At 33.1% G+C, this 18,640-nt stretch overlaps 1 protein-coding gene across 1 annotated transcript in view; it reads left to right on the forward strand.

Moving 5' to 3' along the window:
* The window catches only part of SLC13A1 (solute carrier family 13 member 1), an 81,362-nt gene extending 64,434 nt beyond the window's left edge, over nucleotides 1–16,928 (forward strand). The window contains exons 10-15 of the mRNA XM_074268114.1: nucleotides 663–764; nucleotides 4,568–4,674; nucleotides 8,577–8,686; nucleotides 10,295–10,456; nucleotides 13,521–13,658; nucleotides 14,991–16,928. Coding sequence (XP_074124215.1) covers nucleotides 663–764; nucleotides 4,568–4,674; nucleotides 8,577–8,686; nucleotides 10,295–10,456; nucleotides 13,521–13,658; nucleotides 14,991–15,128 — 757 coding nt within the window. The 3' untranslated portion in view covers nucleotides 15,129–16,928. The remainder of the gene's footprint in view (nucleotides 1–662; nucleotides 765–4,567; nucleotides 4,675–8,576; nucleotides 8,687–10,294; nucleotides 10,457–13,520; nucleotides 13,659–14,990) is intronic.
* Nucleotides 16,929–18,640: the final 1,712 nt, after the last annotated feature.

The following is an 18,640-nucleotide window of genomic DNA, read 5'->3' on the forward strand; positions in this document are numbered from 1 at the left end:
CCATAAAACTTTTGTTTTACATGAGTGATATATTTATATATCTATAGCAATAGATATAATTATATAGATCTTTATCATGCTGGAAATCATCTTGGTCGTGTAAAAAAGCCAAGCCTAGAGTCATTAGGACTCCTCCTTATTTCAAATCTGGTCTCAGACACTGTGACTCTGGGCAAGTAACTTAACCCTGTTATTCTCAATTTTCTCATCTGTAAAATGAAGAAAATGCAAATAACCCCAGTATTTCTGCCAAGAAAATCCCAAAGAGATTGACATGAGTAAAAATGATTTAACAATTATAACATTAAATATTAAAACATTTTAGTATTATTATGAAAATAGATTCCTAGAAAAGATTTCAGGGAACCCCAAGAGATTCCTGGACCATACTTTGAGAACCACTGAGCTATAGCAATTTTTCCATTCTGCCTTGATAGAAGGTACAGCTATTCAGGAGTTGCTGACACCAGTGAAATCATAGATCATAAACAAAAGATGAATTAATAATGTGTTGATTATGTTCACACAACCTGACCTTTTCAACAAATATTTATTAAGCACTTACCATGAGGAAGCACTTTCAGATAAAGTCTGTGGTCTTATGGGGTTTGTATTCTAGAGTGTTAACCATGCTACAACATGGACTTGGACTTTGTCAACAGGTTTCAAGAAATTATAACCTTGGTCCTCTTCATCATAATGGCCCTGTTATGGTTTACCCGAGATCCTGGCTTTCTTCCTGGTTGGTCCTCACTTTTTCCACAGTAAGTGGCACTCTGTCAAATTGTCTTAATTTCTCTTTACTTTTCTTCTGCTGACATCTCTAACTGAAAAAAAAAAGTCATTGTATAATTACCCACAAAATGAGAGTATAATTGGGTTAGTTGTTCTCTAATGTACATTCTAGCTCTGATATTCTGGGTGCTATTACAAATTCTTTTGAAATCACCGCACACATTTATCCAAACTCTTTGGGTTTTAGTTCCTATGGAACAACTGGAATCTCAGAGTTTAAAGGAACCTCAGAGATCACCTAGTCCAAACTTTACTTAGAGCATAAATCCCATTGATTAGTACCAAATAATTACTTATTATTTATCAATAAGTCAACAAGCGTTTCTTGAAGTGTTGCTATGGCCAGGCACCATGTTAAGTGGTGTTGGTATAAAGAATTTAAGTGACTCGTATAAACATCACACAGAATGGACAAAGTATAAGTGGGTTATAATTTGCATAATTTATTTAAATAAAGCATCACATGATGATAGTTGTGACGATCAAATGAGAATTTGCCTCTAGTGCTTTGTAAACCTTTTCTATGTGAATGTCAGTGCACTTTTTCTTTGCTTCCTCTTTTTTATGGTAGGATGTTACAGTGGAAATGGTGAATTTGGATTCAGAATCAAACTGGGAACTTTTGCTCTGTCACTTATTTTTATGATTTTATTTTTTATTTTATCACATTATTATTATTATTTATTATTATTATTATTATTATTATTATTATTTGTTGTTGTTGTTGTTGTTGTTGTTGTTGTTGTTGTTGTTGTTGTTGTTGTTGTTGTTGTTGTTGTTATTGTTGTTGTTGAGGCAATTGGGATTAAGTGACTTGCCCAGATCACACAGCTAGAAGTATTAAGTGTCTGAGGTCAGATTTGAACTCTAGAACTCCTGACCTTAGAGCTGGTGTTCTATCTACTGTGCCATCTAGCTGGCCCTATTTTATGATTTTAAACAAATAATTTGATTTCTAGGCTGCAATGTCCTTATCTTTAAGTTGAGGAATGTAAAGTCATGTAGACTCTTTACCTTACATCAGTGATCCTAAGATCCCCATTTTAAAGAGAAGGCAATAGATAAGAGAAGGAAAGTGACTTATTCAATGCCATACAACTTGGATTCAAACACCTTCCTGATGTCAGAATATGATCTTGTCTCAGACTAGGGATTAGCAAATAATGCCCTGCATATATGGGCTGTTCAAAGACAAATGGCAGGCTGGATTGAGACCACAAGCTTGCTGACCCATGTGTTAAGACCATTGACCTAGGAGAGCAGTATGAAATGGCGACAGGTAAATAAGAAAAGTTCAAGATTACAAAATAATTTGTAAATGAACTCAAATCAATTTTGTGACTCAAATAAAATTCCTGCAAACCTTGTTTGGTTTGGTATCTATTTATATACTTTCCATATAAATCATTATGGGAAATATAATGGTAGCTTTATATGTGTGTATGTACACAGATATAAACATTATAAAATAAGGTAATTTCACTATGTATGATTATGAAAATACCTAAATATCTAAAATATATAAATGATTATGACATACCTCTTCTCTATTTGGAATTTGGATCTATTCATAGGTTATCCAAATACCATATCTTATTGGCTACCTCCTAGTGTTTCCATCCCATCTGTTTGGACCTGGTTAGAAAGCAATGTGTCACTTCATATTAAACAAAATGAGGTTACAGGGAAGCTTAGGCTATCTTGGCAAAATATAGAACCAGCAATTACAACTGAAATAAAAGAAACCCAGCACGACTATTGCTGTAGATGCTGGTGTCTTCAATAGAATGACTCACTCCATGATGACTTTTTGCTCGGTCAGTAAAGAAAATAAATTTGTTTTCAAGCAAGTCAGACTCATTTTAGATAAGGAATTATAGTGAAAAAGAAAAGGCTTTATCTGGATGATTATGATTTTCAGGTAGATACTGAGGATTGCCATGTTATGAGATAGTCGAATAATATCTCTCCCTCTTTTTTCCTCACCTTCTTTCTCTCTGTATATACACACATACACATATGGTTTGAGCCTATGATTATACCTGTGTAGGTAACTCTCACTATGTAAACCCCCTCCACTGGCAAATTATAGTCTTGTAGATTTATCTAGGACATTAAGGAGTTATTCAATTTGCTCTTGGTCATGGGTTAATATATACTAGAAGCAAAACTTTTAAATGCATATTCTCCTGATTTAAAGGTTAGTCAAATCTCCACAATACTATATTGTTTCTCTAACCTTTATTTAATTAGATACACACTGTGTTTATATTGTATTAGACTTCTCAAGATAGCAGCATGGAAAGGTATTGACTTTGGGAGATAAGCTCTATATACATGACTTTCTAATCTGTAGCTTTCTAGTTTTCAAAGAGTTGAAGGTCTTTGGAGATTGCCATACTATTGACTGCCAAATGGTTCTAAAGACATCTAGTTTTGGATCTACTCTTTTAAGAACATCTTGTAGAGCTAAAAAGACTACAGATGACATCTAGTCCAATTTATTTATTTTCTAAAGAGAGGAAGTTAGCCCAAGGTGGGATGTGATTTTGCCCAAGGTCACGAGTAGTGTGCCAGACAGGATTTTGAATCTATCTTCACTTGACTATATTCACAATGGTCTCTCCATTGTACATACTGTTTTTCTCTTTTATTTTTATTACAGCCATATAAAATAACCCAAATTGTATTTTATAGCATCATAAATTCTGAGCTAGAAAGAACCACAGTGGCCATCTAGAACTAATCCCTCATTTTACAGATTAGTTGACATGGAGGAAGATGAATGTCATTCAGATTTCCCTTCCACCATATCTCTGAATGACTCTCTCCTGAATGTTGGTACAGCTACATAGAGGGGTTAGAGTAGGAAAAGAGACTAAAACCCAAAGCTAAAAATAATTCCAGCTGAAAGCCCCAGGAGAGCATGCTAGCCTCATTATTTACCCTTTCTACACCACCACTAATATAGAGACAAGCTTCCAAGTGTTGGACTGTACATCGATTATGGCTTCTCTCTCTGTGTTGTTTCCAGCTATTTTCCTTCATATACAGGCACTAAAATACAGTGTTTACTCCCCCTCACATCATGGTCCTAATTTTCTGAATCAAAACATACTCAGTGCAGAATAGCAAACAGATTGAGGGGATAGATTTTGCATTGTCATGTTACACAATGGATCCTAAATATTGACAATATAAGGAATTTTGGGACATACCTAAAGCTATAGGTAGATGCCTTTCTCAGATGCCTCCTCCAGATCTCTGTCTTTCCATACTAACATCCTCAGAGACCAAAAGAAGTTATCCACTTTACTTAGTACTCCAGAATACATACACAGATACACACATACTCACACTCTTAAGCTGATTTGGAAGTTAGGGGATACCATAGAGCACTGATTTCATCAATGTGGAGAACGTGCAATGTAGAAACTCCCTTTACTGATGCAGGCTGATTTTAAACTGAGAAGTTAGAAGATGTGTCATTGTCACACAGCTACAATATATCAGCAGCAAGACTCGAATCCTATGTATTGCAACTTCAAGAAAGACTGGTACACTAACATTAAGCAATAATTCTGAGACTTTGAGGTGTCCATTTGTACACAAATGATTTTGTGGGATGTAAATGATGTTCATTTTTATGTTTTTGTTTGTTTTTTTTTTCCCATAAAATAAGTCACAAATAGCTTCCCATTACTTGGAAGATGCTTCATTTAGTATTTTGTTCCTTTTGAACACTACTTAATACATTATTAATTTTTCTTAGGTACTCAAGTTTTGTTACAGATTCAACTGTTGCCTTAACCATAGGCATCTTTTTCTTCTTGATTCCAGCCAAGAAGTTGACTAAAACTACACCTACTGGAGAAATCAGCTGAGTATTATTTAAAATTCTGGGTTATATCATCAGTGTCATATTTGTGGATAATCTAATCCATTTTGTCAAAATAATAAAAATAGGCAGACCCAACAAATTTCAGTAGACACACAATGTTGTAGTGTAAACAAAGGTATATCTGTGTGTATGTGTACGCGTGCACATGCGCGCGCATGTGTGTTTGTGTGTGTGTGTGTGTGTGTGTGTGTGTGTGTGTGTGTGTGTGTGTGTAAAAAGAAATGAAATGAAGAGAAAAAAAGCAGAAACCAAGGTAAATGTTTAAATATGGAGTATTTGGTATATGGAGAAGGGGCATAAGTGTTTAGGGAAAAAAGGAGTAGTTCAGGGCTTTTTGTAAATTAGAAATGTATGTATACATGTAAATTTGTATATACATATACATTTTCAGTATAATATTTTTACAAATGTATTACTCAAATATTTTAAAAATAGATTGTTATGCCTTTCTTTTTATGTCACTCATCTGTACTAATTAAACCCCTTCACTTGTCAACTTTCCACCACACACATTGAACCCTCCTTTGTAGCATGTGACAGGCTATTCAATATTCCAAAACAGTAGTCTCCCATTTTTACTAAAGGGAAGGAGAAACATTTCATCATCTATTATCTGAGATCAAAAATGATTATTCAAAATTCAGTTCCACTGAAAGGTGTTCTTTTTTAAAAGATAGCCATTGCACATATATTTTATATGGATATTCCAGTCATATAAGTAAATAGTTCCCTGGCTTCCATGGTTGCTAAAAAGTACACATTAGACACTTGCTGGATGAATCAGTGAGTGTGGATTGATAAGGATTCCAGGACTAGAATAAACATGGGAATCTTCAGAGAATATGAAAACTTCAGCTTAGAGGCATCTCCATCAGCAGTACAGTCCTAAAGCATTTTGATGTTTGATATTCTAGTGGTGGCCAGTAAGCCATGTTCATGGACAGTGTTATTAGTATTAGTTATTAAAGTAGTTATTAGAGTTATGGATGAAGGAAAAACTGAGATTTACTATTAAATGAAGGAGTAGGGAAGGAACAGGACTAACAAGGTCAAAGATATACACATTTCACTCATCTGGTACTAAGTGGGTGATTGGGAAAGAACAGAAACAGAGTTGTTAGCTTATCACTTTGTGATTAACAAGATCCCTTGTTAAACATTAATTTATCAAAGAAGTTCTAACCCACCTCATGTAGTAAGTTATTTTGGAGTTATTTTTTTTAGGTCTGGGGTTCCCAATCAGGTTGGTGGAGCCACCAAAAGCTACTGCTATGTCTCCTTTCTCAGGCTCACAGACATTTCCTGTTCTCAAAAACTACCAAAGTAATTCCTTTCTCATGGGGAGTGAAGTAAATACTCAGGGGGCTTTGGTAGGGAAGATAAGATATGCTTCTTGATGAAATATATTATACTTGTGTTAGCACAGCCCCTCCAATACAACCTCAAACACTTTGGTCAATCCTCATCTCTAATATAAAATTAGTTTTGCTTATCCTTTTCTCATCCTTAAACTTTTCTCTTTGGGAAATTAAAAAAAATAATCTGTGGGGAATTCTTAAATGACTGTATTAAGCTTATGGTGATCCCCACAATTAGGTTATTATCATGATCATAGGTTGCAGGGTAACCAGTATTGTGTCATCTGCACTTTTGGATGAGATCCTTCTTATAAATGTCTAAGATACATATTTCTTATAAGGGAAGAGGTCTCTCAGAATTGAAAAGGAACCACATCCATGAATAGTAATGCCCTTTATAGTATCCCCAAGAAGTAGTTAATGAGTTTCCAATAGAAGCTTCCAGCAAATGAGGATTTGCTACCTCTCAAACGAGCTCCTTCCACATTTGAATAGATGAAACTTTTGTGATTTTTCCCTAATGCTGAGCTAAGACCTACCTGCCACCTGACCCTTGATTCTAGTTCTTCCATCTGGGGAAGAAGCAAAACAAGCCTATTCAAATACTTAGTCTTACCTCTTACCTCCACTATCTCATCTTACAATTACAAAGAATCTCCGAATTTTATCATTCCTTCATTCTCTTTTCTATCCACTCACAGAATCATCATTCTAGTCAAAAATTATGAAAAGTCTAATCATTTTTCCTGCAAAATCTCTGATTAATATCTAGAACAGTTAGACCAATTAACATCTCTACTTAATGTTTCTTTTGGCTCCTTTTTTTTAACAGGAAGTATCTCCTCATCACATTTCTCACATCATTGTTGATATTTGAACAAAAACATAGGATTTTAAATTTATCCCTATTAAATTTCCACATTTTACGTAAACTCAGTTGAGTAGTATAATTTCATTTTTTAGTCCACCACCTGTTATTATCCCATTAATCTTAAGTCAAGGTACTATTCCTAACTTTTTTTTTCCTTTCCTTAGTATGCTCAAACTTTCGTTTCTCTGGCTTTCAACATTCATGACTTTGTTCTTAAAGGATTATGCCCTATTTTGAATTTATTCTCAGTTTCCCACCCTTGTTTCCATTTTCTGTATGATTCTTTAAAAAATTTTAAATTTATCAGTAAAATTCCTGGACATTTGTAATTGATTCGTTAAACACTCTTTCCCCTACTCTCTGCTTCTGATTCATTGTCATCATTGGTATTTAATTTATTATTAAAGGATTTCATTCTCTTTAAAGTCTTCCTTTTCTCTTGAATTGACTTCTCCCATTGAATTTTTGACCATGGGATCCAATCTATTCCTCTCCCTGGTGGCTCTAAAATCATCTCTCTTAAAATCTAGGATGCCATTCAAAATATGAAATTTAACCATCACCTTTTCCCCTGAGCAACTTCCTTATTTACCTTGGTCTCTGAGATGATCTAATTACTTCCTGCCAAGAAGTCTTTCATTTGTTCAGCAATTGATTCCTCATATTTGGTCAGAAGGTCTTCCTAGTTCATCAGAATATAGTAGTATTTGTTACTACGTAAATGTGTGCTTATTTAAACAGTTGATTGCATCGTGATAATCATATAGGTTAATAGGTGTACCACTTTACGTTGAGTAAAACTAGTGTTTAACACACTTAGCCAAAAGGGACCAGAGAGCAGATGAATGTTATATGACAAAAATTTCCCAAACATTCTTATTGTCCTAGCTAATGACTTTTAACTAGCATATATTATTTTTTTCTTTTCTCCATGCTTTCCTTTAGTTGGAATTTTGGTAAGTATGACACAAGTGGGTACCATCTTTTCATGATGTTATTCAGAAAAGAGCAGAACATTTCCTAGATCAATCAACAAGCAGAAGTTCAGTCATTACTATACACTAGTAAAGAAAAGAAAAAAATAGTATCTGCCTTAAAGTAATTCACATTTGTATGGGGAAGACAGCATAGATATTAATAGATATTTACAAAATACATAGAGAACAGAACCTTAGATACAGATAAATAATAGCTACCTATTAAATTTCTGCAAAAAAGTTTTTAGGATAAGTTTGGCTTCCTAGATTTTTTGCTTAGAATCCCCCTTGGAATGTTGCATAACAAACTCTATAGTCTGGGAATTTCATTATGCATGGTGATATTGGATTTCTTTGGAAATAACATTAAAGGGATTTTATTCCCTTTTCCCCAAGTTATGTTATTTTTATCTTTTACAATACAGCTGCCTATCTAAACATGATTAATGCAACATTCTCAAAATCCAAGCCTTTTCCTGGCTATAGAAATCTGAATCACCTTTCCTCCTAAATATTCTTTATAAATAGAAAAGGAATCTTCTATATTTATTGGACAATAGCTATTATAACTGCTTCCAGTGCTGAAAATGAGGTTACCTTTAAGTATCATGTCATATAATTATTTTTCATACAATATTTGAACGTCAAATTCTTCTTCTTTTTTTTTTTTCTAGCTGCTTTTGATTACTCTCCGCTGGTTACTTGGAAAGAATTCCAGTCATTCATGCCCTGGGACATAGCTATTCTTGTGGGTGGTGGGTTTGCCCTGGCTGAAGGATGTAAGGTAATAAATTCTGTAGATTTTGGACTAATTGTGCTTGTCCAAAAAGAAAGAAGGAAAGAAAAAGAAAAAAGAAATAGAAAAAAATCACAGACTCAATCTTCCCCCACATTCATGTTCATTCTATCATTTCCATAATGTAGATTTCAATAGTCACATGCCTCGTAGACAACACAAATGAGATCAGAGTTCAAGGATTTTTAGAGTATAAGCATAACAAATTTATTTTACAGTTTTCAGCATGACAAAAGGAAATAATGCAGTTTAGATTAAAAGTCTCACTCCATGAAATAATATTGGTATAGTGAAGGCATAGAAAAAATACTGCTTATAGGAAAATTAGATATAAAAAGGCAGATTTGTCTTCTAGATACGGAGCCTTCACTGATATATGTGTACACAATGATGGAATTCATTTTATACTGCCAAATTTAAAATGGTATTATTATACCTTGAATATAAACTGAAACCCTTTAAGAATATTGGTCATTTCTATTGTTCAATACTCTTGGTAATCAATAAAGAGCCTATTACTTTTTTGCCTTCTCTAGAGAATAATTATGTGTTGAACATTCAGAAAGAAAAGTTTCCTCTAGTACATGTATTACAAATGGTGTTTTGTAGTCTATGCTAAGGAACAATTTGCTTCTGGATATCAATTTGTAGCATCTTCATATTTGGATTTTGAAACTCCTAAAAGTTCCTTTGTATATGTGGGTGTGTCACTGAACTTGTCTGGATCTCAGTTTCCTCATTTGTGAAATGAGGGAATTGGACTAGATGGCCTCATGTTCTTTCTACCTATCAAATTATCATCTAAAATTTGATATAGTGAACTTCTGCCTGATTCAATCATATCCTAGTCATATGAACTGACTGTTTGACCTAGACCTAGGACATTCAGTCTAGAAGAACTATAAGGAGCTGGATGGGTTCTTGAATTTAACCTCCTCTCTTGGCCAGGCTTAGAAATTCTAATTTGGTATAAAAACCTCAAAACAGAACCAAATTTCCACATGCTTCTAGGATAGCCCTTTTGTCAATATCCAGATTTAAAAGACAAGAATTCCATGGACCAGGGACTCAAGGAAATTTGACATTGTAACCTTTATAAAAGAAATTGATATAATTTCAGATTCTAAGAAAAGGTTTCCCCAATTATAATTACGAATCCACTTCCCTAGCCTTGGTATTGGACCAGAGCAACTTCTATGAGCACTCCTCAACATCTACTACCACTATAAAGGTTTTTGAAATGTTATTACCAGTTTGCTTTCTTTTAATCAAATTTTCCATAGTCTGGCTTCCATAATCTTCTTCCATAAACTATTTCCACAAACTGACTTCTTTTATAAACAAAGAGAAAAAAAATCAGACCTAGAGGTACAATTAGAATAAGAGTCAATGAGAACTCCTTTTTCTTAGGACCAAACTACAGAGAATTATTGCTATTACACCGATCTAGGTATTCTGGAAACTTACTCTGAGATAGGAAAAAAAAAGTTTTATTTTTATACATAGGAACATTGCTTTGCTGGAGAACTTACTATGTGAGGAGAAATTTTTTAATAAGAACTAAATATTAACAATATAATTTTATTTGTTTTGTAGATATCAGGATTATCTAATTGGATTGGCCAACAACTAACACCTCTAGGTTCATTACCAGTTTGGTCTACCATCCTTATATCTTCTTTACTTGCCACTTCTTTAACAGAGGTAGCCAGCAATCCAGCTACTATAACCCTTCTCCTACCTATACTGGCACCTCTGGTAAGTATTTGATTTACTTTTATTCATCTTGTGAGAAAATAGATTATAATCAAATCAAATAGCCATTGCTGCTAGAAAGGGGATGCCAATCTACTCTTCTATGCCTTCATTCACCATCCCCAAGTTTCTGAATCAAAATACCCTTCTCTAGTTAGTACTCCCATATACATTTTATCTCAACACATTAGAATGTAAGTTTCTTGAATGTTTGTATGTCTTCATATTTTTAATCTGTATTCAGTGCTTACTACAGGGGTTGGCGTTTGGTAAGTTCTTCATTAATGCTTTTTCTTTTGTTCCTTCATTAATCCATAATATAGAACCATTGTGATTCCCATGGACACTTTAGGTCATCTGTCCATTAGTTTTTAGTAGTATTACTTTTTAGAATATCTATTAAATACATTATATATTTATTACATTGTATATTTTGTTATATGTTAAATTATATGCAAATAATTTAACATATGATAAAATATATAATACATAATGCTGTTATTTACTCATTCTATAGACTTATATTCATGCCCATTATAAGAAGGGGGAGAGGAAATTATGAGAACACCTGGTTTTTAGTTTCATTGCTACAATAAGATATCTTCTTTTAGTCTTTTAGGTTTTTCACAAGCTTTTATCAGAGTCTAAAAGTTATGTAGCAATCAGTGACCAGGTTAATTGGAATTTAGATCTAATACAAACATCTCTCATTCAAATGTATCTTAATCCATATTTCTCTCTTTCTCCCTCTTTCCCTGAAGGATGACATTAAGTGTTTGACAAACAACTGAAAAGCATTTATTTTGTGCTTAGAGTTTTAGCACTTTCAGTCCAGAGGAGATACTAGGAAGGAAAGGAAGATGAAAAGGAACATAGAAGAAAGCATAAGAAAGAAAGGGTGAATACCATAGGAAAGAATGTGAGATGTTCATTTTTGCCTTCCTCATTTTTTTCCTAACACTGGCAAGTACGTAAGCACAACTTACTTTTACTTAACCCTTTGTCTAGCACACAGTGCACTCATTTCTATGTGAAACATTTCCTAGTGTGACAAGTGAATTACAGTGAAAAGAAAGTATTTTACATGAAGATTTCTCTTCCTCTAGTTGTAAAAACTGATTGGTATTCTTAAAACTGCCAACCAGTGTCTGCTAGCTGCCATGTTGCTATGTCAAATAGGGGTAAAATAGTTTCGTTGATTTTCTTTTCAAAATTGAAAGGGAGAATTATGTGGGGAACCAAATAATATGGGGAAATATATTGCCATAACAGTTCTCCTACAGTCAGTCCCTGGCTTATTAACATTTAATTTATAAACAATTTATGCTTACAAATAAGGGGATTCGTGGTCTGAAATCTTCATTAATATTGGGGATGGTGACGGTATGAGAGTGAGGAGAAGAACCACTATCATTTGAGCCTCAATTAGAATAGCTGGGGAATAACTCGTTTTAAAATATGCATTCCTTTATGCAAATATGGAAGTATAGTCAACAAGCTACTGGCAATCTGTATATAGTACACATTAATTATAGATTTATTTAATTGAATTGGTGTCTAAATATTTTTATGCCTCTCTTTTTCCCCACTCCCATGCTTTTAGATTCATGAGAGGTGAGATTAAAAAATAACCACCAGATTCAGAGGTGTAAAGAATGCTATAAAATATCCAGTTCAAGCCCCACATTATACAAGTGAGGAAATTAGAGTCCAGTAAAGTTGTGACTTCCAGTCTTTATGATCCTATTTAAAATTTAAATGTTTTTGCCATAGGAAAAAATTATTAATAGTAATTAGTTCTGGCTACCATTAAAATATTAGTATTATATATTTCAGGTACATTGTAAGTTAAGTAGATTTTTAAATGAGGGGATGGTGGTATGTGTGATGGACTATTTTATTTTATTTTATTTTTATTTATTTTATTCATTTTTCCAAATTATTCCCTCCCTCCCTCCACTACCTCCCCCCCCCATGACAGGTAATCCCATACATTTTACATGTGTTACAATATAACCTAGATAGAATATATGTGTGTAAATACCATTTTCTTGTTGCACATTAAGTATTAGCTTCTGAAGGTATAAGTAACCTGGGTAGATAGACAGTAGTGCTAACAATTTACATTCACTTCCCAGTGTTCCTTCTCTGGGTGTAGTTATTTCTGCAGTGATGGACTATTTTAAACATTGCCTCAGGGGGGAAAAAGAAAAGAAACAAATTGGGTTAAGTGACTTGCCCAGGGTCACACAGCTAGGAAGTGTTAAGTGAGGCTAGATTTGAACTCAGGTCCTCCTGACTTCAGAGCTTGTGCACTATCTACTGTACCACCTAGCTGCCCCCTTAAACATTGTTTCTAAGGGAAAATGTAGTCTAAATTTGAAATAAATGACTAGCTAACTTTGGAGAATGCATCTTATTTATAAATTAAAAGGTGACCTCAACTTTAGTTTCTTATTTGAAATAATCTCTTTGTTATGATGAGATAGCTAGGTGGGACAGTGGATAAAATGCTGGGCCTGGAATCATTTTTCTGAATTCAAATCTGAGCCAGGTAAACAATACAGGATAATTAGACCCTGAACAAGCCATTTAAATCTTTCTTTTTTGGTTTTCTCATTCATAAAATGAGTCAGAGAAGGAAATGACAAACCACTCCTGTATCTTTGCCAAGAAAATACCAAATGGAGTCATAGAGAGATACAACTAAGTGAAACTATTATGATATTAAAGAGCCAAAGAGATATTGCTATGTTGTCTCAAGGGACACAATTGTGTAACCATTTTTTTTTCTTTTTGTAGTAACAAAGAATACTTGTATTCCGTGTCCAAGTTGCTAGTTGAAAAAGTTTGAAAACAACTCACTGATCTAGAAAGGAACCTTTTCTATAGATTAAATCGTTTGTTTTTTTAATTTTTGAAAGTTATAACTGTAAAACATACATTATTATTGTATGAATCAATATTTAACCTGCTTCTGGTAAAGTTTTTTGAATTAATTTTAGTTTTTGCTCCATTGTTTTGTCTCAGATATCCTTAACATCCTTTCATTTTTCTTATTCAATAGGCTGAAGCTATTCATGTGAACCCTCTCTATATTTTGTTACCTTGTACTTTATGTATTTCATTTGCTTTCCTCTTACCAATCGCAAATCCACCCAATGCCATTGTCTTTTCCTATGGCCATCTGAAAGTCACTGACATGGTAAGTGATTACAAAGAATAAGATCTTGACTTACATGTAGTATGTTTTCATTTCTCTTTTGCGGGGAAAAAAAGATATGAACTATCAGTCTATATTCATTAAGGGCATGCTTTCATATGCAGTAAATAAAACTAAGGATTTTTATGTTTCTTGTCCTCTTGAAATTCACATTTTAAGAGTTGGTACAGTGATCCAGTCACCTAGGATAATACTAATGAATGCTTATGAAAGAAATATCTACATATTTACAGTTGTTAAATGAAAAAAACTAAATGGCTTAATATAATAAAAAGTTTTATACTTAATAACAAAAAATCTGCATGTATACAATACAAGAAATAGCTTATGTTTATATACATCATAAATTGATATAGGAGTCATAATGTAGCATAAATGTAAAGGATCTATTTTATCACAATCTATACCAGAGGTCAGGATCAAATTAGACTAACCTTTGTCTGCATGCTTGTTTGTTTTTGTTTTTTGTATTTTAAAATTATATTTAAAGATGCAAAAATGACTCTTAGCTATGGGAATATAAAATATAGGCTTCCATAGCAATTTGCTGATCCTTGAGCTACATTTGATTTTTAATTTTTAATTTACATTTACCATTTACATTTTAATGTGGGGACATTTGGGAAGGATACAAGTAATAACCACAAAGCAAGTTAGAATAAGAATAATAAGAAATAGTCAATTCCCCACTGTGTCTGATTTGAGTCACCAAATAAACAGTTTAAAGAAGTTTTTAAAATGATGTAAAGATTTAAAAATGTAGCTATAATTTTAAAAAGTCAGCTAAATTAGTATTACTAAACACAGAGAAAGGAACATTGAAGCCTTGTCTTTCCTGAAATATCATTTGTCAAATACTGTATAACTCAGTTATATTACATTTGATTATATTAAGACTTTGGATAGATTATGCCTTTAAATTATACCCCATGAAATATAATAACAAAAGCCACAAAACACTGATTACACATATGGTTAAAAATGAAAAATAAGAATTTCCTAATGCAAGTATTTGTTAAACATTAGAATAAGTTACCAACAAAAGTTGTAGAATTTTTTTCTTAAGAATGGCTCAAAAATGGCTTATTTATGTCTCAGATATCCTTTCCAGATTACTTACAACTCCATGATGATTTCTTTAGATTAGAACATCCAGTATTACTGAAGGAAGAACCTGTCATTTACAGAACAGTGACTCATATTTCTCCTCTAGGCTGTGTAAAAATTCAATATAGTAAATCATAAAATGATGTTCAAATCATCTTTTGATTTTCATTTCAAGAAATTAACTTTTGTATTTTATTTTTGTTTAAGGTTAAAGCTGGTTTGGGCGTTAATATCATAGGTGTTGCTGTAGTAATGCTTGGCATTTTCACGTGGATGGTACCCATGTTTGACCTTCATACATACCCTAGTTGGGTTTCTGGAACGAATAATAATACATTGCCATGACCATCAAGCAGAATGGATCTTCTAATTATTGTACAAGCCATTTTGATAAACATTAAGAGCACATCATAAGACCATACAATAAATGGTTAAGTTGGAGAATATTTGAGGGGTTAAGAAAAAAGTGCAAGCCCTCCACATCATAATTGCTATTTTATTGAACATTCAGGAATTACTTCATTTACTGTAATTACTCTCAAGGAAGCATGGTAGAATGTTGAGTTTGGGGTAAAAAAAAAGAAAAAGACCTGGGATCCAATCCTAACTCTTAGCTATTATCTGTATGATTCTGGACAAGGTATCTAGCCTTTTTATACCTTAGGCAATATCCTAGGTGTTTTCTACTAAGAGGGTTGAATTTCATTTTGATGGAATTCTGATACTGATACTAAGAAGATTCCTTGTGCAAAAGAAATCATAGATTATGTATTTGTTTATTATGATTACTTCAGCAGGCTCCACAATTCCTTTGAGAGAAAGGCAATGTAATTCCTTTGCCATCATACAAAGCATCATCAAGCAATCCATGATTGACATTGAATTTGTGTTATTTGCTTATTTATAGAAGGGTTTACTCTTTGGTCTTTCAAAGATATCAGTCAACTTGCATTATTCATATATGTATTTACTTGAGGCATGGCATGATGCTATGAACTTTCATTTTTTAAAAATCCCTACACTTTATTTGAAGGAAAAAATGTATAAAAAGGATGTGATATTGAACATCATCCTGACATGAAAACTGAAACCATGAAAAAATGTGAATCCAATTCTTCTTTAATTTTTCCTTAAACATTAAATGAATTTAATATAATTCATGTCTTTAATCAATGTTAAGGAATATATTTTACAACTGTATGGAAAATAAGGTTTGATATGATTTGGGCCACTACTGTAATACATATACAACAAACCAAGAGGAAAAAAACAAACAAAAATAATTCATCATCACTTTAATCACCATCTCAAAGGCATTTATTTTGCTTCTCCCACACTTATCTTTTTTTTTTTTTTTAAACAGAGGAAAAAACTGACAGAATTTAAGCTTTCACTAACCGCACAGACAGGCATAAATTAAAAGGCATAACAATTGGGGGAAAAAAAGAAAGTTCAAGACAAAGCGGAAAAATAGGTCATATAATGTAAACTGGGAAATACAAGCAAGGAGCAAGGTCTCACAGGAAGGTCAAGATTGGCATTTGATGACTACATTGTTAAAGGGGCAAAAGTGACAAAAACTATGTTCAGAAAAGCAGCTCTAATAATATGAATCCATGTAGGAAAAGTAAAAAAGAACAACCTTGACCATTACTTGGCTATTTTAAATTTTTATGTTTTTTGTTTGTTTGTTTGTTTGTTTTTAATCAAAAGTACTTTGTTAGGCATGGCTTGGTCTTGTAAAAATAAAAATCACAATAGAAATCCTGGCAAAATTACATGTCTGTAAGTGAGTGGGTAGTTGTATAAGTTATAGAAGATATTTAAGGGATTTTTAAATTATTCATTTTAAATATTTAGTATTTATCTCCATGCATCTTATGTAAAGGTTACCAATATATTCATATAAAAATAAATCCATTTTTTACAAAATTCTTGAGTATATCAGTCTTCTGTGGCTTCAAGAAAACATTTCACAAAAACTCTATTCAAACATTCATTTCATGTGATAAACTCATTTATTTATGACCAATTTATTGTAATTTTGCCCTTTTTTTTTAACCTAATAGTTCCTAGTACTTACCTACTGCATTATAGTCTGATGCATATTCCGTTATAAGAAAATAAAAATAACTTTACCAATTATAATAAGTAGTTTAATTTTGTTCTCAAGAAAAATAATGCCAACTTTCTAGAATGAACACTTTTTCTAAAATTACTCCCAACTTCTACCAAATACACAGTACAGGGTGGGGAAAAACCACCATTGTGGTCCAAAGAATTCTCTTGCTATATCTTAATACTTCTGATTTCCAATCCTACCCTACCACTAATACCTTCTAGACATCTTGTAGGCATTTCCAAGTTAATATAAACTAAGCAGAACTCATGTTCTCTACCATACTCATGATTTTTCCTGGATCTCCCATTTCAGTTGAAGGGACTATCATTCTTAAAATTATCTAGATTGACAACCCAGGAGTCATCTTCACTCTTCCTCATCCTTTTATACACAAGTTGCAAATCAGTTGTGGATTCTTACTCCACAATATCTCCCACATCTGTTTTAGGCTTTAGAAGCATCTAGGTAGTACTTTGGACAGAGTGGTGGGATTAGAGTTAGAAAGACCTCAAACACATACTAACTTTGTGACTGAGCAAGTCACTTTTGTCTGTCTCAATTGCCTTAGGTGTGAAATAGGGATTAAAAACAAGAATGCCTGTCTCTCAGGGTAGTTGTGATGATCAAATGAGTTAAGATTATAAAGTATTTAGCACACTGTTTAGTACAAAGTACTATACAATAAATTCTTGTTCCCTTCCCTTCTTTCCACTCACATAAACCATCACCCAAATTCAGTTCCCCTTCACTTGTTACCTAGATTACTGTAATAATCTGCCAAATTGGATTCCCTATCTCCAGTCTCTTCTCTCTCCTAAACTATCTTCTATACTGCTGCAAAAGTGATATTCCTTAGGGATAGATGTGAATATATCATTCCCTTGCTTAAGAAACTTTAGTAGTTCTTATTGTCTCTAGGACGAAATATAAATTTCTCTGTCTGGAATTATGACCCTTCACAATCAGTTCTAGATTCTCACCTCTCTTACCTCCTACCTATTTTTCTAGAGTTTTCACATGTTGTATGTAGCCCTTTGTGAATGCTATCTTTCAGACAAACTAGCCATTTCTTATTCTCAGTACGTGGCAAATTATCTCTTTCCTCCTTGCCATTGTATGGACTCTTCTCCATATTTGAAATGGTTTTCCTTCTCACTTTTTCATCATAAAATCCCTAGCTTCTGTTAAAGCAGTTCAGTCTGATCATCAATGGCCCAAAAAAGTCCAAAAGACTCATGATGAAACATACTATTCTTTTCTAGATAGAGAGTCGTGGGACACACTGTCAATTGAGGCCTGTTTTGTTGTTGTTACTTAATTTTTTGGATATGGGTAGTGTAGGAAATTTTTTGCTTAATTATACATGTTTGGAATGGGTTTTTTTTCTTGCTTTTTCAGTGAGACGTGGGGGACCAGAGGTAGGAGGAAAAAAATTCAGACATAAAAATAAAATAAACTTGAGTTGGGAAAATTGGTTGAAATGCTTCTCTTTTCTGAGGTCTTTCTAAGTTCCTCCACTCAATGCTCTTCAAGGCACCTTTCTACTTGAAATTTATTTGTATTTACTCTGTTTATATGGTATATCTACTGCCTCTTCACCTCATCTCTCCTCAGTAAAATATAATATCCATGAGGCCAGGAACTTTGTATCCCCATTGCTTCAAAAAAGTAAATACATTCTCCAGAACTTTGTAATGGCATCATGTTTAGTAATCCAGGTTCCAACTTACACTCA

Source organism: Sminthopsis crassicaudata, chromosome 5, assembly GCF_048593235.1.
Source record: "Sminthopsis crassicaudata isolate SCR6 chromosome 5, ASM4859323v1, whole genome shotgun sequence".
NCBI classification, from domain to species: Eukaryota; Metazoa; Chordata; class Mammalia; order Dasyuromorphia; family Dasyuridae; genus Sminthopsis; species Sminthopsis crassicaudata.